General features: G+C 52.2%; 2 protein-coding genes across 5 annotated transcripts in view; both read right to left on the bottom strand.

Moving 5' to 3' along the window:
- The window catches only part of CFAP65 (cilia and flagella associated protein 65), a 31,707-nt gene extending 22,461 nt beyond the window's left edge, over positions 1–9,246 (bottom strand). For 3 of the 4 annotated variants that reach the window (XM_066190138.1, XM_066190139.1, XM_066190140.1), the window contains exons 1-6: positions 4,948–5,080; positions 4,123–4,268; positions 2,818–3,040; positions 2,226–2,491; positions 799–999; positions 15–377 (exon numbers count right to left, since the gene is read on the bottom strand). In XM_066190138.1, the coding sequence (XP_066046235.1) occupies positions 15–377; positions 799–999; positions 2,226–2,491; positions 2,818–3,040; positions 4,123–4,268; positions 4,948–5,059 (1,311 nt within the window). In that variant the 5' untranslated portion in view covers positions 5,060–5,080. Of the gene's footprint in view, positions 1–14; positions 378–798; positions 1,000–2,225; positions 2,492–2,817; positions 3,041–4,122; positions 4,269–4,947; positions 5,148–6,247; positions 6,415–7,848; positions 7,952–8,628; positions 8,784–9,086 lie in introns of those variants that run through there. The other variant, XM_066190143.1, reaches the window with a different exon arrangement.
- Positions 9,247–12,999: 3,753 nt separating this feature from the next.
- Positions 13,000–21,852, bottom strand: LOC136292990 (motor neuron and pancreas homeobox 1-like). The gene is given in 4 exon segments (XM_066189267.1): positions 13,000–13,563; positions 14,085–14,245; positions 21,310–21,813; positions 21,816–21,852. Coding segments are annotated over 4 exon segments (1,011 nt in total). The 3' UTR covers positions 13,000–13,254.
- Positions 21,853–27,450: the final 5,598 nt, after the last annotated feature.

The following is a 27,450-nucleotide window of genomic DNA, read 5'->3' as shown; positions in this document are numbered from 1 at the left end:
TAATTCCTACTAACCTTGTAAACAGCAAAACCTTCCAGCTCCGCTGCATAAAGACTGTTGACCTGAGTGGGCTTGCAAAAGACATAGAAGGTTGAAGACTTCAGTGGTGGTATGTCACAGATTTCGGGGTCCACATGAAAGGCACTACCGTGGCATGGAGTCCAGACAACAATGATACTTCCTTTAGTGTGGTTGGTCACACAGAGAGAAAGAGGTTCTGCCTTGACTGGTGGCTCACACCATCCAAAATCATACTCCCTGGGGCTGACACTAACATGAGCAGGAAACAAGGCCAAGTCACTGCTTACACCATCATAGAAATATTCAGTCATGGCATTGGGTTCAAAGTATTCCTTGGGTGGCTGGTCCTCAGAAATCTACGGGATAGAAATATCAGTGTGAGCAGGGAAAGTGTGCCTGTGGGAGACACCAGGCACTGACTGCCTCCATAAACAAGAGGGCATGTGAGAGGCACTTCAGTAAGAGCTCCTAGGACAGCTCAAAGTCTAGGCTTCAAGGAGGCTTCTGTTCATAAGCCTTAATCTGAAATGAAAGATGAAGCAAAAGATGACCCTATGATTGAGTCAAAGCCAGAAAGAAGCTCTGTGGCTGAGCTAGGGTAAAAGCCAGCTGAGAAAGATAGTTTTGGTGTGTGCTGGGAACATCAACAGCAGAAATACTAAAGAAATAAATCTGGCACCTGCAAGCCCTTCTAGATCTGTCTTCTGTACAAGAGACACCCAGCATATATAGAGAACAGCTGGAAGTGTCTTAGATTCCAGGGAGGGCAGCTCATACCTCAGGGGGAAGCATGAGGGCTCCCTTTTCATCGATCTGCAACTTCCCATCCTTCAGCATCACACTCAGGATATCAGGGGGGTAGAAAGTCAGTCCCCTCACCATGTTGGTTCGGTACCAGGAGAGGTGTCTTTCCTGAAGGGTAGTTGGCTTAGCTGTGTCTGAATGGCAGGTACCAAAAAAGTCCACATACATGGGTTCCTGGGAAAACACAAAACAGGATAATAAGAAATAAACTGTCCTGTGATTGCTTGGAGAGCTACACCATACCAGTATTTCACTTCCAAAACCATGCCTGGAAAAGGCTTAGCATCTGCAGTTTTAGGCTGCCACTTACTTTGTGTCTCAATGTGAGACAAGAACTTTCTTGAAACTGGAGTGAAAATCGAAGGCACTCAGTGCACAGCTATGCAGCTAAAGTAAGGAGAGAGACCTAAATGGACAAGAGCCACAGAGGATGCACCTCACCCTATCCACAGGCATTACTGACCATCCACATCATATTACTGATAGGAACCTGCACCATGGGGATTCTGCTCAACAAGAGCCCAGGTCCTGCACTTGGGTCACAATAATCCCAGACAGCATTATAAGCTTGGGGCAGAGTGTTTGGAAAGCAGCTCACCAGAAAAGCACCTGTGAGTGATGGCTGACAATAGCTGCACATGAGCCAGCATGTGCCTGGGTGGCCAAAAAGGTCAATAGCATCCTGGCTTGTATCAAAAATAATACAGCCAGCAGGACCAGGGCAGTGATTGTCCCCCTGTACTCAACACTGGTGAGACCGTGCCTTGACTACTATCTTCAGTTTTGGGCACCTCAGTACAAGAAAAATATTGAGGGGCTGGAGCATGTCCAGACAAGGGCAATGAAGTTGGTGAGGGGTCTGGAGCACAAGTCTTATGAGGGGTGGTAGAGGGAGTTGGGGGTGTTTATCCTGGAAAAAACAAAGGCTCAGGGGGAATTTTATTGTTCTCTACAACTACCTGAAAGGAGTGTATAGACATGTGGGGGCTGGTCTCTTCTCCCAGGTAAGAAGTGAAAGGACAAGAGAAAATGACCTCAAGTTGTGTTTGGGCAGTGGTTAGATTGGATAATGGGAAAATTTTCTTCAACAAAATGGTTGTCACCCTAGGCTGCCCAGGAATGCAGTCAAATCATCATCCCTGGAGATATTTAAAAGACATGTAGATGTGGCACTTTGGAGACATGGTTAGGGGTGGACTTGGCAGTACTGGTTTAATGGTTGGACTCAATGGTCTTAGAGGTCTTTTCCAATCTTAACAATTCTATGATAGGTATCAATGAAAATGCAGTGGGAAGAGATTTGCTGGGACTACTAAGTGAGACAAGCCAGTCCTGTTGGATTACACTGGAAGATGCCTCTAAAGTATCACAGCAATGAAACTACCCTTTGCCTCCCATACCTGGTGGTGGACAAGGCACACGACTCTGCGGTGATAATTCATCGTGTGAGTAGGTCGAAAGATCACCTTCAGCATTAGTGTTGTTGTGCCCTCCAAGACCCCACAGGGGCGATCCAAGGAGAAGACGCTCCCTTTGCAATCAATATCAAACTGATAATAGGCCGGGACATCTGACATGTTGCTCATTTTCAGTGTCTGCGTCGAACTTTTGCCAAGATTGATCCAGTCAAAGTCCACAGAATACTGGTGCAGGGACACGGAAGGACCTAGCACAACATGCAAGATCCTGGACTTGTCATAACTGTTTCTTCCAACATGTCACAAGACACTGCTGCACTTAACTGGTATTCCCAAAAAGATTCAACTCTTCAGCAAACCCACTAACCCACTAGTCCTAGCAAACGGTTGGACATTCACTTAAAACAGTCAGGAAAGTTTAAATACCAAACAGTACACCAGGGACAGCCAAGATCCCAGCAGGAGTTTAGTCTGTGACTGCAAGCTATGATAGTTTCTAGTCCTTCCCCAAGCACTAACCTTTTCCCTCCAGTGGTAAGAAGCTGACAGGAAGAAATGGAAAAGGCTTTGGTACCTTTACATGAGCCAGCCACTTTCAGAACAGTCTCTAAGTGGCATCCAGCAGATGTGATAGTGAAATAGTCAGTACTGTGCTCTCCTACTATTTGAGGCTGAAACCGTATGCACAAGACCAGCTTCCCTTTGGCAGGGACAACACCTTCAGATACATCACAGGAGAAAACATAATCACAAAGCAGGGGGTCTCTTGCTCGTTCTATTCTACAAGGCGCATCAACCTACAAGTAGAAAAGAAATAGGTTAATAAAGGAGCCAACGCGAGCCAGGATGGCTCTGAATGAAGGACACTAATCAGGTAAGAACTGTAGTTTTCAGCAGTGCTGAACACCACCAAGAACACCAAGGCCACCACAGAACCGCTGTGCAGCCAACCTCGGCCACCTTGTTCTGATGGAGACTGGGTAGCAACAAGCTCCCATAACATGCTCAGAAATCAGCAGGCTGCAGCAAAACTCCTGGTGATCTCTGGGACTGGAGTGCCCCTCCTGGTAGGTAGAAAGATGGCTCAAGGTGTTCGTAGGGGCCAAAACAGCCTAAGTGACTGCTGTGGCCAGGGGAACATGCAGGCAGATAGCTTATTTTCCTCTATCCACAGTTCCATCCTGTTTATGGGTCTTCTTATCCCAAAAAAACAAAGCTGGTGCTCTGACACCTTACTCAAGACTCTTAAAAAACTGATCCTTGCCCGGAAATGCTGAGCACCACTGCAATGTGAATAACAAGGGTACAAAAATGAGTGTGTTTTCCACTCCCAAGCTGCAGGGACTGTGGAGCACTCAGCACTTCTGCCATCCATGTCAGCAGCCTCTGAGTACATCCATCACTTAAGAGGCCAGGATGGGCTGAGCTAGCAGAGGTAACAAGGTACTCAAATCCATTTGACTTTTTGAACAATTCACTGGGCTGCAGTCCACAGAGGGCAGCAGAAGATCCATCAGTTTCCTGGGATACCCCCCCCCTCCAATTTGAGACTGACACAACATCACACAAGACTGATGGGCTTGTCCAGAGTGAGCAGGAGAGCTGCAGGATGAAAAGGACATGGTGGCTGCCTGATCTGGACCAAGCACAGAAGGGAAGCAGGGGGAAACTACAATACCATGATGCAAATGGCTAATTTACCAGCACTGTAGCTAGAAGGCAAGGGTGAATGGCATGGTTGGTAGGGGAAGGCTCATCACCTCTGTTTCATTCACATTCACATTTGGGTTATTTTTGCAGCATTAGGGGAGATACACAAGACCACATATCCCAGAGAAATGTGTCAGCTTCTCACAAGTCAATCTCTCTCCCCCCATACCACAGACATGTTGAAGATTTCCACAGACTTCTCCACAGTTGTCCCCACTGGTACTGATCCAAAACACAGGACATCCTGAAACTTTCCAGGCTGTACACCTTTGGACTTCTTTCCTGTCACGCTCACACACAGGTAGGGGTATTTGGCTGTTAAAGAGAACAGTATGCTGGATTAGGAAAGACAGGTGGAACCTCCATTCTTGGATACTCAATACTCAACTGGACAAGTCTCTGAAGAACCTCAGATAACTCTGAAGTTAGATCTGCCTTCAAAGTTGGCCCTGCTTTGAACCAAATAAGCTCCTTTCCAGCCCTAATTTACTTAACTCAGAATCACATTTTTTGTTTGTCAATGGCCACATGAGTCACTTCAGGCAAGGACTTGCTAATGAAATCATTGCTTACTTTAGCTTGCATCCAGAAAGCTTTGGAAATTTCCCTCTTCTTCTCTGTCTAGCAGGGGCAGATAGAAAACACTGAGTGTCTGACAAAGCCAGGAGTTTGTGGAGGCTTTTTCCAGTGAATTTCTCTCATTTCTTCCCTTCTGTCAACTTAAACAGGCCTTGGAAATGCTGGTTTGGCCAAAGCATGCCACAGGGCATATTGGACTCTCTTTCTCTTTAGATAACACTTCCAAATTGGCAAAAGTACATTAGAGAATTTCACAGGCCACTTTTAAATCATGGGCTTCACTTGCTTGTCACTGGATTGAGCCAAATGGGGCAGAGCCTCAGAGTGCAGGCCCTCCACGTAACCCTGTGGAATGCTATTCCAGAGTTAAGGGTAATACACATTTCTTTGTGTGTTAAATGCAAGAAAGACTCACCCAGGGCTTTTAGCTGGATTGTCCTCTGTTGCTTCACTTCACCTCCAAACCAGCATGTTGCTGCTGCATTATGCACCCCAGCCACCTTGGGCTGGAAGATCACCTTGACCATGCACTCAGCACCTGGGTTCAGTGTGCCATGGTCAGGAATCATGAAGAAAGGGTTTGGTGTCTCCCAGGCAAAGACGGTAACGAAATCACTAGGAAATGGAAATACATTTTAAGCAGATCAGTGGATCATTTGCTGCTAGTGCAACCATGGATAGGATGGGCCTTTCCCAATAGGTTATTCAGTTAGGATGTGAAGCAACCGGTGCTGAATGGAAGAATTGCAAATGCAGCTGGACAAATATGTGATGTTGTGAAGAAATTTGCCTCTAGTCTCTGCAAACGCTCTGTTCACACTTTAATGAATCTTAGTTATTACAGCTAAGAACTTTATTAATGACCATAAGGTGATAGCAAGTAAATCAGCTACACAATTAAGTATTTGCTTTTCCTGCATCTAAATTTGCAGCTACTTAATTCCAAATGAACATTGGTTCCGCTGTTATATGCTCAAGCGAGAAGAGAGGACTGAACCATTTCCCTAATACCTCATTCAATTTTCCAGAACCCCCTTTGCTTGTTTGATTTCTGCAAACACGATACGCCATGAGCTTCTTCTATTTTATTGATCTAAGCTGTTTGTTGCTTACCATCCTTATCCTCCAACATCCTGGGCCTCTCACTTGTAACAAATTATTTCTCCAAGTGGAGACTGAAGCACTTGAAATGGTTGGAACCACTTGGTTGGAAGTACACCTCCTCCTTGCCTGGGAACTTCCTTTCTACAGTACTGTCCTTCCTCATTAAAATAGGACAAACCTTGGTAACTGGGACCATCCTTGCTCCTAAATGACTAAATGTTTCCAGCTGGTAGCTCATCTCTCCCTGTTCATGTTGGGCAGGTTACCTTCTGTAAAACAGAAGCCCAGGTTTCTCCAGTGAATGTGGGATGTTCTCAGTGGGACACTGTGCTTGTCCCCACCTAGTTCCTGTGCATGAATTGTTCTCAGCATATGCTGGCAACAAACAGATATGAGATGCCAAGATGTGCCCACATCTACCTAGTGACCTGTACTACCCTTCTGCTGCCTCTTCTGCCAAGACCTTAAGGGAGGCAGAGTTTTGCTTCCTGTTAAGGCAGCCAACAGAACTAATAACCACTGGAATGAACTGCATTCACTGGAGGGTCCAAGAAAGTGGCAAAATACCTGGCAAAACAGAAGGAGTGTCTGCTTAGCCACCTCTCACTCACCCAGTGTTGCACACAGGAAACGTCGCCTCCGTAAGATTGTGGATAGCACAGACAGGCAACTGGACAGTGGCCGGGATGGACAGACAGAAGCGTGGAAGCAGAGCATGCAGGGTAACAGAGAACTCACCCTCAGCTTTCATAAAGAAGATTTTGTCTTCATAATCCCTCTGCACAGAAAAGCAAAAGGAGACAGAAGTTAGGTGGATTCCACCTTGCAGGTGCTGCAGCTTCACCCATGAATACCTGCCACCTTCACGTCTCCAAGTGTTGGGGGGAAAATTTTGGCAACAGAAGCACCAGTGGAGGCCTCTGTGCATGACAGAGAGCGTATGAATCGCTCAGAAAAGGCAGGCAGTGTGGAAGGTATTCAGGCATACTCTTCCATCAGGGAACACAAAAACACCCTCGCAGAGAGCAGTTGAAGGCCACATTAGCTTCACCTGGTTTGTTTCAATGCAGATGGATTTCTTTCAGTATTTTCAAGATCCCAGTTCAGCTGAACTGAAGCATGTACAGCCTTTCTTTGAGCTCCATGAGCACAGAAGTATTAATCTTTGATTAAATGCTTTGTCAGCTAGAGATCCAAGCAGATAACGCACAAGATAAAGACGCAGCATTGACAGCACTGTGAACATATAGCATCAGGACATCTGCTAAACAGCCAAGATAGAAGGAATTGAAAGATATGTGTTTTCTGTGCTTCCCATTTGTCACCCCTCCTGAGTAACATTTATACAGGTAAGGAGAGACCTTGCAGCACACGCAGTCCTTGCTCTCTCTAAGAAAGGCAGCCTCCTGCTTTAGCGATTGATGTGCTGCAGACAAACTATTCACTGAAAATGGAACAAGGCCAGTAGCTTATTTCATAAAGGGAACAATGAACAGTCATCAGAAAATCATGATACTAAGAGAGCAGGGTACTGGGAATCTGTCCAGTGACCATCTTCTATGGCTAGGACAGAGATACATATCAAAGACATACAGCTGTCAACAAGAGCCAGAGATCAAAACTCAGAGCCGAAACAGACACTACAAACAACCTGAAAATCAAGAAAAGGGTCAGGATAAAAAAGAATCATTGCTGTTTAAAATAATGCTTAAAGAAATGCTCTCCATCCCAAAGAAGGGAAGCCCCTGACATATCCCTTTAGAAAAGCGGTAGCCCTTCAATATAGAGGCTTTGGAATCTCCTGTAGGAAAGCAGAAAGTGAGTCCCTCAACCCACGGTTCGGCACTAAAAGCACCCAGATGTGTTTCCTTGGGATCAAACCAGCTGTGGACAGTTTAAGCACTATATCTTACTGAGTTGAAAGGCAGAAACAGTAAATGAAAAACTGGGAATACTTTTTTTGAGGATTCCTCCCATAACTACTGGCAAACTCTGCAGGGAAGTCAGGGATTAGGGCTCTCTCAGGTAATGAAGATGTGGAGAGATCAGGAAGGTAATTCTGCCCACTCCTTCTATATGCTAGAATTTCCCCAAGGACTCATGTATTCAAGTGAAAACAAATCAGAAATGACAAGACAGGCAGAGGCTCACTGCCCTCCCCCAGAATGCAGCCTGAGCACTGAGAGCAGTTGCGATGTTGTTGCTGCTTTACCTTTTTACTGGGCTGGAAAACAATGGGCAGAGTTACAGACATGCCAGGGTTCAGAGTAATCGGCTGCGGGAAAACAGTGAAGAAGAACGGCGTGGAAGGAGCTCTAGAAAACAAAATCAAAACAAGAGATTTTGTCTGAGGGTGGGCAGCTTAAGTTAGACAACAGAAAAGAGAATAAACAATCAACACCTCCAGACCCCACAATTTACACACTGGACCCCAAGGGTACTTTGGCAGCAAAACAGTAGAGAGGCACAGAACCCAGGTGTCCTGAAAATTCCCAGCTCTAAGTAGCTACCCCTTCCTTGGATAATATTTTATGTTTTCAGGACATGCAGTATGAGCAAAAAACACAGGGGAGAAAATTTTGAGTTTCAGAGCAGGGAGGATCACAGGGACTGCTGGAATGGCTCAGCATCCAGAGGGACTCCGGGAGCAATGGTTTTAGGTCACACTAGTGGCTGGCTGGCACACATCCACAATTAAAATCTCACTAGACTGGAAATGCCTCACAGACAGAAGTATCAGCAAAACAGAATTTAAAACAAGGCATTTCATTTAACAGACTTCTGCCAGGAACAAGGCCTGTGTTTCTGAATTAGCAGGTTTTTGTCCTGCAATGTAAGGGTGCACACATTGTCTCCAGCACAGCACTCAATGGAGAGAGAGGGAAGGTGAATCTGAGAAAAGGTGCTGATGTGACTGATAACAGCAGGAGAGGTGAGTGAAGACGCAGAGAGAGCACGAGGAGTACAAAGGACAAACAAACTTCCCACGCACCTGTAACTCAGCTTCTGGGCTTTCCCATGAACATTTTTCAAGGTCAGGTGTTTGATCATCTCTTTTCCAAGTTCCCAGCCATGCCAACTGAGTGCTTCAGGCACCTCAATGCCCCAGAATATTACTTTCTTCTTCTTTGCTTCTCTTGCAGGCACCTTTGGGAATAGCAGTTTGGGAGGAAGGGACGAGAAATCACTCAAATAGCCGTTTCTCTACGTTAAGGGTTTCTGACTCTGGCAACGGATGAGAGGAGCCACCCCGCGGCAAAACTCCAGGAGTCTCCAAAATCCGTGCTCCGGGGTCCAGAGAGGACACCTCCTGGCCACAGCCCAAACAGCAGATACTTAAAGGTGTGATGAGCAACGGATGCAAAGGCTAAACGTTTTTTTGTTTCTCTCCTCTCCCTGCCTGCCAGACAATCTACCCACGTCAGTAGCACCCTTTGCTCCTCCGCTCACCTTCCTGTCATGGCCACTCTTCAGAAAAGAGTCAGAGTTTTGGGCCTCGTCATGCACCTGAGCACGCATCTGAGAAAAAAGAGGGAAAAGTCCTCACATGTGCTGCTCCTGCACCCACAAAGCCTTTGCTGCCAACAGCTGGGCACTCCCAGCGACCAGACCCCCTCCTCAGACTGCTGGTGGCGCTGAGCTCCCTCCCTGCAGGGGAGCAGCCCCCGTTGTGTCCCCAGTTAACAGCTGAGTCCAGCCCTCTCCACAGAGCATGGCTGTCCCCATGACCTGTGGGTCATGACTCGCAGCCCAGCCCCTGTGGAAGGGCTCTCCCTGGCGCTGGACAGCACAGCCCTGCCCACTATCGGCCCAGTGAGCACAGTACAGCAAAGCTGTGCTTTGTAGCCTGGCCTGGCCTCCTCGAGCCCCAAATGGATGACTGTGGGAGGACCCTGTTCCTATAGCGAGCGCCTGCTCAGCTCCCTGGGGCACGGCCCGCTCCATTATAACCCTGCTTGTCCCCGGAGTGGAGCAGAAGCCCGGGCTCCGAGTCACCATCATCCCCGGGCCGGTCCGGCTCCCTCGATCCCAGCCCGGCTCCCTAAAGGACCGGGATCCCGGGACACCTCGGTGCCGTCCCGGCCCCAGTCCCGGTCCCGGTCCCGACTACTCAGCGCCGGGCGGGCCGGCTCGCGTTGCCATGGAGACCAGGCACAGCGGCTCCCGGGGCGACGACGGCGGCCGCCCCGGGTCAATTCGCGTGGGCAGCGGCGGCCGCCAGGGGGCGGCGGAGGGTTGCGCAGGGAGGGGGCGATGGAACGGTGCCGGGGCAGGGAGAGGGAGCGGGCAGGCGGGGGTCAGGAGAACGTGAAGGGATGAAGGAGGCCGGTGAGGAGTTCTCAGGGCTGCAGGGGGGAAGCAGAGATCAAGGGCAGCTGGGAAGTTCAGGGGCAAGGAGATGAAGGAAGGCGGGTGGAAGAGGGAGGGATGCAGGAGTGCTGGAGGGAGCGAGGGGTGTTGAGGATGAGTGCTGGGGAGGGCGGCAGCGTAAAGCTGACCCAGCAAAGAGGAGCCGTGAAGTCCGGGGGTGCATCGGATGGATGAGTGAGGACATTGTAGGGATTGCAGGGTGGCAAGGGGTCACAGGCTGCAGCAGGCTGGAGAGTGCTCTCATAGGGATGGACACCTTAATGGGGCCAGGTCACCCTAAGCTTCTTGGAGCATTGGTGACACAAGTAACAAGTTGTTATCATCGCCAAAAGTAGTTATGGGGCCAAGACCAGCAAAGGCAGAGGGTGGGGAGCCTTGGCTGCACGAGCCCATCAGGTATCATTCTTATGGGGCACCACCACCACCATGGGACAGTCCCAGTTCCCTGGATGACCCTCAAGGAGACATTTTTCCGGTGGGGAGAGACAGATAGTGCCTCCAGGGGGCGCAGGCATCACTATGATGGAGAATGGGGCTGGCCACATCAAACAGCACAGGGACGGCAGAGGCAGGAAGGAGATGCAGCTTTAATGGCATTTGTCGATGTTTACAAATGAGTCATTCGGCTAAGCAGCCCAGCTGTAAATCAGCACTCTAACTCTTCCAGCATCAGTTGCGTCCCCTCCTCTGTCCCTCTAGCTCTGGACGAGTGCCTGGCTCCTCCAGAAACAACCTCATAAATAACGGCAACAAAACAAACCCTCCTGCAGCCACGGTGGGCCTGAGTGCACCAGGCGTGAGATGAACACCTCCCATCCATCACTTTAATGATTGTACTTTGGAAATTAAACCTGTCATGGCCCATCAAGGTGAACGTTTTTAGCCTGTGACATGCCTTCAGCTCCCCTCCTCCTTCCTGGCACTTTTGTTGCTTTCCTTCGTGCCTTTTCCTCTCTCCCTCTACCATTCCTGTTCCCCCATTTCAGCCCTGCTCCAGTGTGTAGTACTCCCTGCGGTCTCCTGCTGTGCCAGGTTGTGTATCAGGTGATAGATGTCTTTGGCCCTGATGCTGCTGCAGCCATGGGCTGGCAGGTGCCAGCATTTCTGTGCCCAGTCCTGTGTTCCTGCTGGGAGCTGGCACAATTCTCCTGGAGCAATGGGTCTCCTCCTCTGTTGTCCGCACATGGCAATGGCAGCGAATTAGGTACCATCCTTTCATGCTTCCCCATTCCCTCCTCCTTTCCTTGTATTTTTCCCCCACTACACCACATTTATTTCTCTCTTGCTCCATGTTACACCAACCACGGCAGTGTCCTGGCACCTCCTCCTACCCTAGCTCATATCTACCCCCTTGGAGCAAGAGCTGCAGCCTCCCCAGAACCAGAGTTCCCCACTGGGCAGTTCCAGGGGTCTGGACATCTGCATGTCTTGAGATGGACTGCCTGGGGAGACAGAAGCTGGGCAGAGAGGATGCCATGTACCCAGGGGGAACTGCTGGGCTGCCAGCAGCCACTGTGGGTCACTGTCCCCCCACACAGGACCGTCGTCCGTCCGTCTCCATGCTCCTCTCTCCTGTCACCTGCTTCCCCAGCCCACCCCTCTGTCCCAAAAACATCTCATCTGTCCCCCTGCCCAGGGTGCTGCCGCCCAGACACGGAGAGACTTTTCCCAGCCTTGCAGTATGTGACAGCCCCGCACCAAGGCTTACCTGTCCCTTCCACCACGGACTGCCTGCCAGAGATGACCCGGGATTCCACAGGAACTGTTGCTTCAGCAATTCCCACCCCACCACAAGGCCCGGGGCAGACGGCCCTCCCTGCCACTCTCAGGCAGAAACAGGGAGAGGAGAGGAGAGGAGAGGAGAGGAGAGGAGAGGAGAGGAGAGGAGAGGAGAGGAGAGGAGAGGAGAGGAGAGGAGAGGAGAGGAGAGGAGAGGAGAGGAGAGGAGAGGAGAGGAGAGGAGAGGAGAGGAGAGGAGAGGAGAGGAGAGGAGAGGAGAGGAGAGGAGAGGAGAGGAGAGGAGAGGAGAGGAGAGGAGAGGAGAGGAGAGGAGAGGAGAGGAGAGGAGAGGAGAGGAGAGGAGAGGAGAGGAGAGGAGAGGAGAGGAGAGGAGAGGAGAGGAGAGGAGAGGAGCAGGATGTGCGACAGGAGGGACATCACGGTCTGTCTGGGAATGGGTCACCCACCCCCGCCCAGCCTGCTTCACCCCTGCAGCTCTACGTGCACTGGAGGCAGGGCTGCCCCCTCGGGCCGGCCCCTCCGCCTTCATAGCCATTTCAGCACCCCAAGGGGAGACCCAGTAAGTGCACCTGGGAGATGTATAGGGCCTTCCAGGACCCTCCAGCATCCTGTGAGGACATGGGCAACCTCCTTACTTACGGGGAGTCAGTGCTTAACCCTAGTGTTTCTAGGGAGGCAGTAGAGGGTGTCTGTCATCAGCCTCCTACTAAGGGTTGATTTCAGCCCAGTCAGAGTGAACAAGATCCCAAGAGCATAAGGAAACAAGCCCAGAAAGGAAGTTAGAGAGGTTAAGCATCACCATGTGAAAAGGGGCGCTCACCACAGCACTGGGCCTTTACAGCCTGAGCACTTTCCTGCCTCCCTTCCCCTCCACTTACTTGGGGCAATGCCACACCAATGCAACCAGGCTTATTGCAGCCTGGAAAACAGCATCAGCTTTGCTTCACAGGACAGTTTTGCCTTGCAAAGCACAGAGCCTACCAGGGATGCTACTGGTGCGGGAGGAAGCAAGACAGGCTGGCATGCAACCTGGGCATCCTTCCCAGCTCTACATGCCACCAAGGGGAAGGACATGCTGCCACCACACCGGGATGTGCTGCTCCAGGCACTGTCAGATCTGTAGGGAAGTGGCAGTACAGTCAAAGAAGGGTGCGGGGTCTCTCTCTTCCAGCTGTGCTAGCAGACTGCCAGCTGTCCAAGTTTGCTCTCCCCACCTTTTTCCCCAGAGACCTGGTAGGACAGCACAGTAGCAGGACAGGGGATTTTCCTGTCCCCTAAGGAAAAGCACAGGAATCCAGATAACAGCTTTATAGGGGAGGGATCTGGGAACTCCTCCAGTTACACACAGAGGAATAATTACAAGTTAAATAGGATCCAAACACACATAAGTTAAAGGGTGGCAGGTGCCCTGCAGCCCCCTGCTCCTTCCAGGCACAGTCTGTGTCTGCCAGCAGAGACCCCCCACAACACAGCCTGGCCCCTCTCCCCAGCTGGCTCCATTCGCCTTTCACAACACAGAGCCAATCTTCCCCTCTGTGGCGCCCATCTCGTCATCCTCCTCTTCCTCGCCCCCCGAGCAAGACGAGTCCGGGCCATAGCTCAGCTCAGCGGTGCTGCAGTGCAGGAAGCCTGAGTCAGGGCTGTGCCCCATGAACTCGGGGCTTTCAGAAGCTTGTCCCTGGGGCTCGCCGGGCAGCAATTTCTCACAGGTTTTGCTGAGCCCTCGTTGCTTCTCAGCCTCCACCTGAGCCCCCTGCTCCTTGGCCTTGCGACTCCGCTTCCACTTCATGCGGCGGTTCTGGAACCAGATCTTCACCTGCAAAGGGAAAGCCCCCAGGGGAAAGGATGTACCCTGCTTCATGCTGTCCCCACTCATCCCCTCACCTTCCCTGCATGGAGGGTCCCCCCAAAACCTCTAAACTGTGGGGCATCCCATGGTGCTACAGGTATGTGCAAAGAGGCTGAGGTTGTCACGGGGACAGGAATAATAGGGGCTGCTGCCTTCCCCCCATCCAGCCTTCAGCAAAGGATATCCACAGGGACGTTTTCATTTTTGCCCCACAAAAAGACCCCTCCCACAGCATGCTGAGGGAGGGGAAGGCTCTGAAACCCAAGTTGGTGGTGCCAGGTAAAACCAGGAGCAGTATTTTCAAGGTGCCCTTCACAAGAGAAGAAGCCTGGAGCCCACCAGGCAGGTCTTTGCAGGAGATGCCCTGGAAGGGGCACTGATGGGAGCAGTGGGGTGTGGGGCTGATGGCATTAGCATTGCCCATGACCTTGACTCGCCCCCATGGCAGCTCCATGGTGTTATGCTCCATCCCCCCAGGGCCAAGGTACCTGTGTCTCAGTGAGCATCAGCGACGTGGCCACCTCAAAACGCTTGGGTCTGGACAGATACTTGTTGAGCTTGAACTGGTTCTCCAGCTCCAGGAGCTGTTGGCTGGTGAATGCTGTGCGGGGCCGACGGCACTTCCCCATCAAGCCAGATTGCGGGGCAGCTGTAGAGCAGACAGTGGGTGGGGGTCAGGGGACAGCAGACTGGTAGGGGTACAACCCCTCAGCAAACCCAGGATGAAGAGGAAGGTGAGTGTCTCCATCATCTCCCACCCCAATAATGGCTTTATTGCCCGATAGGAACCAGTGAGATACGTTATCAGGCCTCGGTGTACAACTGGGATCAGTGCTGTGACTGAAATTAATTCTCTTTTTTTATTGCTGGGCCGCACAGGTGGCAGCTCAACGGCCAGGGGCTGCGGTGGGGCTGTCCGTGAGCTCCACTATCTTGCCTGCAGCCCTTGAAGGCAGAGCGGCACTGAATCAGGAGGCAGCAGGAACAAAGGGACCTTTCAGAGTCCAGCATGGGGTGGCTGCCGCACTCTGTTTGATCCTTGCTTATCTCCTCTCCACTGGCTTTATTGTCCCCCTGGGGTTCAGCTTTTACTGCTTCTCCCAGCACCACAGCGGCAATCAAACCCAGGGGTTTGCAGCTGGGAATAAAGTGCTGGAGCAGCAGGGAGGGGGAGAATGGGGGGTGGTGGTGGTGAGCACTAATGCAAAAGGTCCTTGGCACATCCCTGCTGACATATCTTGGGCAACAAGATGGAGCATCCTGGCCCTAAAAGTGTGCCATGCTTGGCAAGGGCCGCTCCTACTCACCCATTTTGCTGGGCATGGGACACCATTCATGTTATCTCCCCCAGATTCCAGCTTTGATCCCAACCTGCCCATCTCCTGAGGTGTCCATTGACCCCTTCACAAACACAGTGATGACGCATGAGGCAGGAATTTATGAAAGAGGTATTAACTGATCACAACACAGGTTTGATCCCAAGTACCTGGATGCTGGGTGGGTCAAACAGAGAACACAGGCTGGGCTAGGGCTGTGCAAACGTCTCATGGGAGCTGGATAGGCACAACCCCCTCTTCTGCCTGTAGCCCCTCAGTGCCAGGAGAGACAGTCTGTGGGACCCACCCTGTAGCCACCAGCCAGTTAAACGAGGGACTGACTGAACAGAGACACACTGTCCAATGATTCTGACACAGGATGCATTACTTTGCATATGAAACATATTCAAGGCTACAACTGAATGAGAGGTTCAAAAGATTTCCAGTACAAATATAGATGAAAAATGTCTCAGCTCTGCAGAGTTCGGCAGCCATCTGGGCTCTGACTGGCTGTGGATGCTCTGGCTGTACAAATCTTCCACGGAGACATGGGATCTAACAGGTCTTCGAAAGCTTCCTCTGGCTAAGGAAAGGAGGTGTTCTGGGAACTAGCATCTGCAGGGATGGGGCAGCCCAAGCTAACAGCCTTTGCAGCTCCTCAGGGAGGGAAAGGTCAGAGATGCATCAGAGAGAACTGGAGGGGAAATTCATTCACTCTGTGTTGGTGGGGGCACAACACAAAGCAGCCCCGGGCAGTGCCCAGCAGCCCAAGGACTCTGGGTCCCAGTGAGCCTCCTCTGCTCATGAGCCTCCTCAGAGACATGAGGGTGGCTGGAGCATCTGGAGCCCCAGAGTCCCTCCCTGCAATGAAGCTGCACTGTGCAGTTTGGCTGTACCAGGTCAGGGAAGGGCCCCTCTGAGCAGTTTCTCTTTCTGTGCATGGTCTGTAGATAATGTTTTGGGGAAAGAGAAGGGAAGAGGTTGTGCCCTCTCAGCATCCAATAATCGGGGAGTTCTGCGCTTTCTGGAGCTGGAGGGTCCAGGGGTGAAGAGATATCATATTCCCAGTCTGAATTCCCCATTCCAAAGCAGAGAATCCAGGGCTCAGCTCCTAGGGCACTGTGTCCTGCTTCAGGGAGCACAGAAATCCTTCAGATCAACCTGAAAGGCTCCTCTGTGTCTCCTCTAGCAAAGTCATATGTGATCAGACTAAAACCAGATGTGGGAAGAGCAGAGGCACAGAAGTTCCTCACAGAAGAATCTCAATCTTAAACGCAATGCAAGTTTGGTCTGTCCACCTTCAGAGGGACTCACTTTTCCCCAGGTAAGCTGCTGAGGACTGCTTGGTCTAGCAGGGAAAAGATAATCAGAAAGTTTGTCCAAAAGTCAAATCCAAACAGGATATATCCCAGATAACTACCATTGCAGGGGACTGACTTCTGGAGCACGCTGCCAGCTCTGATTTCTCATTCTCATTGTCCAATTCAGTTTCGGTGCAGTGTATCCATCACAAACATTGTACAGAGCCTGACTTCCTTGGAAACTACCCTGCCTCCTGGCCCAGTGCTGACAAAAAAAAAAAACCCACCCCAATCCTCAAACCCCTCTGTGGTGCTGTCATACAGTTCAAGCAACCACCAGTTCAATGCCCAACCTACAGAGTATGGCTGGCCACTTAATCTGTGACCTCCTCTGACAACACACCTTTCAGCAGCTATAATTATCCATCCCCCCTGCTCCCTACTGTGACTTGTTCAAGATTTGGCCTCCATACCAGGTGAAGTAAGCCCAAGCCAATACAGCTGACCTTCAGTCACCCACGGCAGCAGGTTTTCATGGACCTGAATGACCAACATCTCTGGCATCAGCTCTGCTGTTACATTTCCCAAAGGGCTCTAGCTCTTTTGTGTGGAGAGAGTATGACAGAAGAGGATCTGCAGATTCTTGGTGGGGAAAGAAAAAAGGAAGGAGGTAGAAGCTGAGACTGAGAGAATGAGGTAGTGGCTGCTGGTAGCTGCAGTCTGTCCTGTCAATGTGCTTTGCTGAGTCCCATCCCTCCCTGTCCTGTGGCAGGCTGCCACATGGACAAATTATCCTCCCAAGGGGTGCACAGCAAGCAACCCTACCAGGGCTTACCTTCTCCAGTAAGTGTCAACTGAGCTATGAACCCATCCCTATCACTATCAGCATTTCAGAAAGAACTACCCTTTGGGAAGGCTCTCCATCTTATTCAGCTCCTACAAGAAGACTAGTGACTGCCCCAGCATCACACCTCTGCTTGCCAAAGGATTTATTATCTGCTCAGCCATCTCCTCCAGCACTCCATCCAGGACCAGAGCTTGTCTCAACACCCCTTCAGCCTGGCAGGGTTTGGACCCTCCGATGGATGCCTGGCATCTGGCTGCAGTATCAGTAAAAAATTGCTTGGCCTGGGGCCAGGAATGCCCTCTGAGTCTGAGGCCAGGAGCTCTGCAAGGCAGCTGCCCTCTGGATAATTAGATAAAGCTTATAAAGAATTGTTGGTTTATTTGATACAGTTCCGTCTACTTGATAACAAGGGTAATCCTAGGTTGATATTAACTCACTTGTTTTTAATTTGGTTTGTTTAACTATAGCTCACTTAACTGTGGTGTGGCAGATAAAGGAGAGGAAATTAACACCCTGACTGCTTTAGGTGTTTCCCCAGATGTCAGAGCTGGAAGGGAGGGAGGTAGTCTCAGCATCAGGGCCATAACCAGAGGCTTTTTCTGACCTGCCAGCAGCCCTGGCCATTATCTGTGGGGCACCACATGTAAGGGCACTTGCTACCTCTGATAGCCCCTTGCTTGCTCCACCATTAAACCTCGATTGCTGCTTGCCAGCTGTTTGCCAGCCCATATTTCCAGCTGACACCAGACCACTGTATACCTGGTGAGCCTTGGAAGGCATTGCTTTTTCAACAAGTTTGATAAACTTATCCTGCCTGCTCTCCTAGCCCAGCACAACCCACCAGCAAGCTCTCTGCCATCATGGGCAGGATCTGATCTAGGCTCCAGGCCATCAAGTTAATGAGTGGGTGATGCAAGGAAGTGGTGTGTGAGGAAAGCCACCTAAGCAGCAGGTCCCTTGGAGAGGATCCTTTGCTCTTCCCGAGAGTCTACAGCTGTATGTCACTGCTCCCCACTTCTACAGCTTACAGCTGCAGTGTGTCTCTGCACTTGGCTCCCACCACTGCATGGCATTTCCACACTGACAAACAGGGCAAAATAAATCACAGGTCCCAGAAAAACTAATAGGCATGGCACTCCAATGCCAAATGCTCCCCTGGGTGGTTCAGCAGCTGCTCAAAGCCCCAGGATAGGGATCCAGGCTGGGGATAGTGGAACCTGGGCAGGCAGCATGCCTGCTTTCTGCAGCAAGGGCACGCCTGCTCCTGCACCCAGGCCTTCCACAACCCTCTCCCTCCGCATTGCAGCAGAGGCAGACAGGCACTGCATGCGGCTCTGCACAGGTAGCTAGCAAGGGAGGCATGGCACCTGCTTGCCTCACAGCAGGGGCACTGCTCTGAGTGAGCCCAGCACCCAAGCCCAGGCCAGGTTCCTAAGGGTACCAACTGTCTCAGATAGTCTCCCTGGCATCCTACCTCCCCACACAGGTGATAGCAGGGTAAATGCGTGCCATGAATACGCACAGAGCTTACAGTTCATGCGCTGTCTTGCTGCTTCCCCCTCCCTGACTGTGCCCAGGAGATCAAAACTAGACCACACCTGCAAAGCATTGTTACACAGGCAACCAAAGAAGGAATTTATTGCAGAAATTAGGCTGGAATTCCCTTTAAATAAATCTCAAGGGCGATCACCTCCAGAATGATCCACAATATGTCCTAGAAGGCTTCCAGATTCATCTCTCACAGCCATCTGTCCACTGCTCCTGGGAGAGTTAAACATGACTGGCACCAACAGCATTGACACTTGTACTCAGTCACTCTGGAAACTTCAGCCAGGCAGGTCCGTCCATCTGTCTGTCTAGGCTGGGTGGTGGGACAGGGACTCCCACAAACTACAGGCAGCCCAGGAGCCCTGTGCCAACAATGGAAGGCTCCTGCCCAGCCCACCACCCTCCACATAGAGATGAGGAAGGGCCATGGAGGCAGCACATCCTAGGCAGGTACCCTTTCCTGTCCCTGCCTACGTGTTGGTAGGGACAGGGACACTGTCCCTGTCCCTACAGCATGGCCAGCACACTGGGGCAATATGAGCCCAGACACAGCTATAACATGCAGCCAGAGCCAGTCCTGGTAAGCACAAGGAGAAGGCATGCTGCAAAGGACCCTGATTTCAGAGCTTCAGTGAGCCCACAAGAGCAAGGGCTGAAGACATTCTTGAGAACCCTAAGGTTACCAGTGGACGGAAATAAGGATGTGAAGATGGATAAGGTTCTCTTCTGCACAGCAGCAGCAGAATTGCTGAAGTATTTGACAGGACACTCTCGAGAGAAAGAATTCCCACTGCAAAGGGCTCTCCAGAACTGGTAACAAACACCTTTTAGTTAGGACATGGATTGAGGCAGTGGTCATTCTGATTTAATACTTTACAGTTTTGGCAGCTTTTCCTGCATTCTTGCTACACCTCAACATGTCTACCCTGCTTCGGGATCTCCAGAAAACAGGTAAGTCATGACTGGGTCAGAAACTGCTTTTCCTCCCTCTGAGGTTCCATAGGAGCCCTGTTCAGTGTTTCCCACAAGACCCAGTGACATTCTGGTCCAGTGCATTCTGCAGAGCTCCCTTCGCAAGTTGTTCTCATGCCAATAATTCGGGATTTGTTTCCTTTTGGTAAGGTTTTGGATGCAACCAGCTGAAGAGCATATCCTGCTTTTGAGAGGAATGGAGCTGATGTACAAATACCTCTATATTATCCCAGGATATATTATATTATATTATCCAACAGGATCAGACACAGTGGAGCCTTCCCACCCTGGTGAAACGCAACCCTGTACAAAGCTACCAGGATGCTGAGATACACCAACAGACCCAGACCCTTCAAAGATAACACGGCCTCTGCAGAGAGGAAGGAAGATGTAATAAATAAAAAAATTTCTTTCTTCTTGTCTTACTGACATGTTTGAAGAGTGCACATAACCCAAAGCACTAGAGGTTTATTCTACACCTGTAGAATCACAGATGGACCTTTCCTAAAGTTTAGGGAAAGGGAGACAGCATGGGGGAAAAACCAGCCTGTTTCCTTTTAACCTGATCAGGACTGGTTTAAGGTAGGAATAATAAATGGCATTTTTCAAGGTAATTCTCTAGATTTTTTTGCTCTGATATTTATCTAACCTTTTAAAATTATTATTATTTTGCAAATGGGCTTCCAGATTTTTAAGATGCTACGCTCAGCTAACAAATCTGGATACTCTGACAGGCCTTTATTAACCAGTCACTCTCGGTTTAATGCCCATCTTCCCACTGACCAGCACAGGGCAGGGTCCAGGTCACACTGCAAGGGGTGCCAGTCCGCAACGGGACAAATGCCTGAAGTAAATTCTTGTTCCGCCCGTGCCCTGCAGGAACCTTCACAGCAGTGCCCCACCACAGCCGCGCGGGATCCGGTACCTGCCCGCAGCCCTGGTGGTGCCCACCAGGAGGGATCGGGGCAGGGCTGGAGCCCAGCACGCTGTCGGGCCGCCCGGTTCCCGCAGCTGCCGCCAGCAATGAACTCACCGGCCCCTCATCCCCACTAGCCGAGCGCGACGGCGGCAGGACCCGGAGCGCCGGCCCGTCCCTGCACGGGGGCCCGATCCGGCCGCGCATCCAACAGGACTCGGGCGGGTTCGTTCCCAGCCGCACCTGGAGGGATTTATTCGTTTCCCAGTGCAGGTTTTTTCTGCCGTTTCTTTATTTTCGTTTCCTTCCCGCCCCGCAGGAGCCCAACGAGCCCGCAGCGCCGTGCGGGGCCAGCAGCGTGGGTAGGCGCGGTTCGGGTCTGCCGGCAGCGGCGCGGGCAGCGCTTCTCGGGGCTGTTCCGGATCACCGGGCCGGCGTAAGGCGAGACTTTGCCCTTCGGATCTGTTCCCCAGGGCCTCACAGCCCTCGGAGGTCTCCGGAGGGCGAGTCATGTTCCCCCCTAGCAGTGGGGCATCCCACCTCCCCCCCTCCCCCCCCCCCCAGCTCTGCCGGGCTGGGAAGGGGGTCTGGGTGCAGGGAGAGCCACGCATCGAGGTCAGCCCGGAGGGCTCAGTGTCCCTGCGGGGTCCCAACCCGGACCACCGGAAGGCCTCGAAGGAGTGGGTTCTGGAAACCTCAGTCCCGGGTTGTCGAAGGGACCCGCACCTGATGCGTCGGCGGACAGCCCCGGGGGTTGGAAGGGCCCAGAGCCGTGTTCCGCCTGACGGGAGGGTCAGTCCCCGGGTCACTCACCATTGAAGTCGGAAAGCCTCGGCACCAGCATCCCGGCTCGGATCCAGTGCTCCAGCGGGAAGGAACCGGCCACGGCCGCCTTCAGGTGCTCTGCGCCGGGCGGCGGCAGGTGCGGGATGCCGGTGTAGGCGAACGCGGGGTGTTGGCCCCCCAGAGTCGGGAGCGGGTACACGGCGGGCGGGTAAAGGGCCGGCAGGGCGCCGAGGCCGGGACCAGAGAGATGCAGCAAGCCGGGCTTGGGGACGAAGCCGGCCGGGGCGAGGGGCGCAGCGGCCGGGGGCGCCCGCGGTGAGGGGGTGTCGGGACGCCCGGCAGGGCCGGGGCTCGCCGCGGGGCTCCCGGAGCTCAGCCCCGGCGGGGAGGCGCTCCGCGCCGGCTCTTCGGCCAGGAGCGCTTCGATGCGGAAGTTTTGGGACTTCTCCATGGGCTTGTGCATGGCCCTGCCCCGTGCGGAGCCGTCGAGCCCTCCGGCGCCCCACCGCTCCCCTGCCTGGGCACAGCCCGGCCGGCCAGCCCCGGGCCAGCCCCGGCACCGGCGGGCATTCACCCGCGGGGCCGCGCCGCGCTCAGCGGGGCTGCCCTCGAGGGCAGCCCTCCTCTCCGCTCCGCCTCCGGGCACTCGCTCGCCTAACGGCACTGGGGTGGGTTTTAACCCCCTCTCCACCTACCCCAGCTCCCCATTGGCTCCGCTCCGGCCCCCCGCCCCGCCGCCCTCCCCACAGGCCGCCCTCCTCCGGCTTCCGCAGCCCCCGGACACAGCCGTGGGTACGCGCCAAGGACTGACCCGGGCTACTCTGGCCCTTCCCCAGCTCCTCCACACCCAGAGGTCCCCCCAGCCGGCAGGACCCACCCAGGGCGCTGAGTCCATCGTCCTGATCCACAGGCCCGTGGCAGGGAAGCAGGTCTATGGTTGCAGCGACTGGAGGAGATCCGGAGAGACTAGACAAACTTCAGCATATGTAGGCAAAGCCCTGCTGGGCTCCAGTGCTGCCCTGGCACCATGGAGTCCCCATGCACTTGGAGGGCAGAGTGCTTACCTGGGAGGGTAGGAGAGGCACTCACTCACCAGCAGGCTCCTCTGCATCCTGTGCACTGGGGACCACCACCTGTGCCCAGCTGTGCTGTCTCCCTCTGCATCACTGCGATCCAGGGAAATCAGTGGACCTGAGCTGGACACATGCAGGACCACCACCCTCCATTACCTATGTCTGTCCAAGATGCCAACCCAGCAGGTGCATACAGGCAGATTGTTATTAATTTACCTGGTCTGACCTTTCCTAGGTAAGACTCAGCTTAGAGAATAACACCTGGGAAGGACAGAGAGGAAAGCTTTGGCTGGTCTGGGAATGGTGGGTAAGTAGGAGCAGCACTGGTCCTAATCCCCTGGCACTGGCCTTCAGGGAGAGGCAAAGTGCATGTGACTGCTTTAGGAATCTCTACCATTAAAGGTCTGAACCTGTGTATCTCTGGTTCCCTCTTTTTTGTGTCCTTCTGACACAGTGGTACAAGCCTCTGATTTTTAGTGCCCTGTGGTGGGTCCTGCTCTTTGGAGGGGAAGTAAGGCAGCTGCTATTGCCCTGCCTAAATGCAATAATGGCTAAAGGAAATTCCTGTCCCTGTACTTCTTATCCCTTCAGCATTTCCAGCACTGCTCTATTCCCTGAGGAAGAGATGGGTCCATCCCACTGAATCCTGTGTGCTACAAAGGTGGCAATCGGATGCTCAGAGAGGAGAAAGGCAAGGAGCATATGGGGCCTTCCTCTGCTTTCTCTGCTCAGTGCCCCCAGGGACTTGTCTTCCCAGCACCAAGAGAGTCTGGTATGTTGTCTGCTGATCTCCCTGCACATGGATCACCCTGCTGAGGGGAACTGCAAAGATCCAATGTGTGCATCAACTTCCTCCTTCCATTGCCTGAGCCCAGCACCAAACAGCTCCACTGAGTGGCCCGAGATCCTTCTGTGAGAAGACACACAATATCCCTTTTCCAGATGCCTCCCTGACTGAAGGGCAGGAATTAGCCCCATGGAAAGCTCAGAGCTGGATTTTCTCAGAAAGGGATTTGGGGTGGATGTCACACCACAGTGATACACCTGACTTGACCAGCAGGTACTGAGGGTGGAACAGTGTTCCTTTCCACCTCAGCTCAGCTGTGCCTGCTGCTCCAACCTGTCTACCATCAGGGAGGCTGTAGGGCTCCCCTCTTCTCCCACCACTCCATCCTCCTCTGTTTTCCCAGATGTTGTGGGGTCACCAAGATACAAGCCAATGTCCCCACAAGCAAAAGGACACCAAACACTTTCTCTCTCTCCCCATGTGAACTGCCAGCACAGCCAAGCAGCAGGCATAGACGGGACAACACCTGGGGAGAAATGGAGCAGTCTGACTCCCAAGCACAGGGGGAAACTACAAGAAATATTCAGGGAACAGAAGAGGTAGGACAACTCTTCTGCTGCAGATCAATAGCCTACTTGGGAAGGGGGGAGCCATCACTTCTTACCTGAGCCCTCAGGACTGACTTCAAGGATTGCAATGGTTTGTTAACTCTGTACAGGGAATGTGCCTTGAGACCTGGAGCAGAGACTGAGTCACAACAAAGAAATCACTGCCTCAGTCACCACCATGGGGTAACACACAGGCAGGTAGACAGCCCAAGAAAGCCCAGGTAACTCCTGGCGAGCCTGGAGACCATTTGTGACTGTACCAGTGCATAGCTCAGGCAGTGGGAGCAGGGTTTGAATGAAGGGTCTGGGTCATAGCTCTTAGCCTTACTGTCCTCATGGAAGTCCCCTACACTACCCAAGGAGGTTTTCCAAAGATAAGCAACTCTCCCAAGGATCAGCAGCTCACGTTAGTGCCCAATTCACTGATGCCAGGGTGATGCAAGTACAAACAGCCAAGCTGCAGCCTTTGAATTGCACAAGCAAGAAATCTTTGCTGACAGAGCCATAAAACCTGGCTTATTTCTGTATTTGGAAATATCTGAATACAGAAATCTAGAAAAATCATGGAGGGATGATGAGAGGAGATATTTGGATCAGACCCTGAAACCCTGTAAGAGGGTTGTCCAGGACCACAGCAGCTGGCACACAGTCCATGCTGTACAGAGCAGAGAGATGGGAGTCCAGGGTTTTGGGCAGAAGAGCTGGGCTGGGCGATGGACAGCAGAAGGGGCAGGATGCAAGGCAGTGATAGATGCCACGGTACTGATGAGTTCACAGTCTTCAGGGTCATTAATCAGATCAGAGCTGGATTAAGGTGTCTGAGGTCTGATTAGCTTCATTTCCCGCCTCAGGAAGGAGGGAACTCTCTTTCCCATCCATCAGGTCCTCCAGTGACAGCTCACCTGGTTGCTAACTAAATCAGAGGACTGTAATAAGTGAAAGTGACTGTGGCCTGGCCCCTCACCTCTGCCCAGCATCCTTCCTGCATGGGAGGGTCTAAGGCAACCCTAAGCATCAGCCACAGGTGGCAGACCCCAAGATACCAGCCAGAGAAAGAGCTCATTCCCCCGGTTTGAGAGTTCAGGGCACTACTGACAGAAACTCTCCCAGGAAACCACCCCAGTTCAGGATGAGGTGGAGTTTAAGGGGATATGTTCCCAGTCAGCATCATACTGCTCCCAGTCCCCCCACAGCTCCCCTGTGCTAAAACCTACCCATCAGCATCTCCATTTGTCCCCCGCCTGATGCACCTCATGTTCAGCATGCCTTAAAGGTAACTCCACTTTTAACCACTTAGGCTATTTCTGTCCAGAAAGTGCAGACCAGTGAGAGGTCCATGCTGCCCAGGCAGCAGTAAAGTTCCTCAGCTCCCTCACCTCTCTGGGGCAGACCCTGATCATAGCATCCCACATTGGGCAATGGGCATCACCAGGAGGGTTCACACAGCCCAGAGCTTCCTGGGATTCTTTCATTTGACTAGGTATTTTGGGGGGAGTTTTCTGGATGTGCCTCTGCTGGACATTCAGATATCAGTCCTCCTTCAGTCACCTGAAAGCAGCACTCACAGCAGCACCCCTGCAGGTACACATAAGCCTTGCAAAGCCCTTTACTGCTGATGGGAAGGTACACAGCTAGACAACTGTAGCTCTTTACTGTGTCCATAGCCTCTAGTGAATTCACTCCATTGTGACTCCCAGCCATGTAAGGTCAAGCACCAGGAGTAAAACTAGAAGGGCAAACCCCCACACCGCCAGACACAAAGACACCCAGGTCCGGCATACACAAGTTTTTGGCAGCTTAAGAGTCCCACAACACTACCAACAGCACTTCACATACTTCCCCAATTTGTTGCCAGCAGTACCTGAGCCCTCAGAAACCAGCCATGGGGATCACAGGTAGTATTTGGGAGCACAGTTCAGTTTTACAGCCCCACTACTTCCTCAGTATCACCTTGGGAAGCAACGTAATGTCCCTCAGCAAATCCAACTGCCCCAGGATCAAAGCCAAGGGTGCCGAGGAAAATCCATACCTGATAAAAAGTTCCCGATTGGGACCAGACTTCCATTTTCCCAGGATTGAGTCTTCATCCCAGACACAATATATGACAGGACCCATGCTGGGGTTTCTTGATTTTCACCTAATCTTTCATTTTGGATTCTCCTAGACAGACAATTTAGCATCACATCCTTCTGTCAGGTTTGGGTCACCTCCTGCCTTGACTCAATAGAAGTTACCTTTGACAAAGAGACTGTGCAGGAATCAGTACTTAGCCCATCCCAGAGAGGTGACAGAAACTCTGATTTCTAACCAGGCCATTTAGGCTTTTAGGTGTTGAAAGATCTCCCTGTCTGTTACCAGGACGGCTGTACCTGTTTGCTAAGCATTAACTACTCACCAGGTCACAGACCCCAGAGCTTTCCACCTTTAGAAATTACTTCTCAGTAAGAAACCCACAGCGTGTCAACCTTGTTTAAAGCATCTCTGAGGAAGCAGAGATCTTTCTGCTCTGGACCTGGTGCCCCACATCATCTTGCACCATTCTATAATCTGTAGACAGCTAGTGGAGAAGTATGGCCTGGAGTCATGACTATTACTGGAGACAGGATGTAAACCTGCTCAGAAGTGTTTTCCTAGCTCTTCCCCATGAGAGAGGCTATAGGTGCACCCCACTCTAATCCCTAAGCAGGCTGAGCCCTTGGTAAGAAGTGCTAAGGACCAAGAGCCCCTTTTTGCAGTGTCCCAGGTTTTGTGGGAGCCCTGACTACTGCCCCACAGCAGGACATTGCCCTTGCCCTGCCCCTTACAGCCAGGCCACTCGCTATCTCCAGAGTCTGGGAAGCCACAGGAGGCTGGTGGGGAAGGTAAATAAACTGCCAGTCCGGCGATGATTTGTGGCTAAATGAACAGTCTAAGTCACCCGTGAATGACTTGGGGCCAGTAACCAACCAGATAATAGGTCTCAATCAGCCCTGCAGCACTGGGAGCTGGGTCTACCTTGTGTCAGATTTGGCACAGCCAGCTCCGAGGTTCCAGGTTGCTTGGGGGCTGTCTGCTCTGCAGAAACATTTGCAGAGGCATCCACATGGCTGCCATGGGAGCAGAGCAGCTGTCTGCAGAAATGCTCACAGGGCTTCTCATCTGTCTTCAGGGGACTCCCCCTGCTCTGATGGTGATGGTGGATAGATCAATGAAGCCACCTCCCTGCCTGCTTCCAAGGTCCTGTGCTCAGTCACTGCCATGCTCTGTCCCTGCCTGGATCCCCTCTCACGTGGGTTGGCCTGATCCTACCCGCCTCAGAGGCAGCCACAGGCTCCTGAGGGTTTCTTCATCCTAGCATATCAGCTGCTCAGTCCAACAGGTAGGGATCTGTCCTGTTACACAGAAATCCCCATGCTTCCATGCCCCTGCCCACTGTACCTAACTTCCACCCAGCCTCTGCACGGAGCCCCAGGTACCAGCCCCCAGCTGGTAACCCAGAAGGGGTTAACAGGCAAAGCAAACACGGCTCAGCCCCTCCCCGACAGGCCTCCTGCAGCGATTTCTGGGCAGCTGTTTATTTAACCAAGCAATTCCTCAAATAAGCAGCCTCATCTCTGATGGGACATGGCAAGGCTGAGCAGAAAAACGTGTTAACAGCTCCCGCTCTGGAGCAGGGGAATAGCAAGCCAGCACAGGAAGGCTGGCTGGGCAGGGCGGGTGC

The sequence above is a fragment of the Chamaea fasciata genome, unplaced genomic scaffold (genome assembly GCF_029207755.1).
Source record: "Chamaea fasciata isolate MVZ Bird 193981 ecotype frontalis unplaced genomic scaffold, bChaFas1.0.hap1 SCAF_8, whole genome shotgun sequence".
Taxonomy (NCBI): domain Eukaryota; kingdom Metazoa; phylum Chordata; class Aves; order Passeriformes; family Sylviidae; genus Chamaea; species Chamaea fasciata.
Note: the sequence above shows the minus strand (reverse complement) of the source record. Positions and strands in the feature narration are given on the sequence as shown.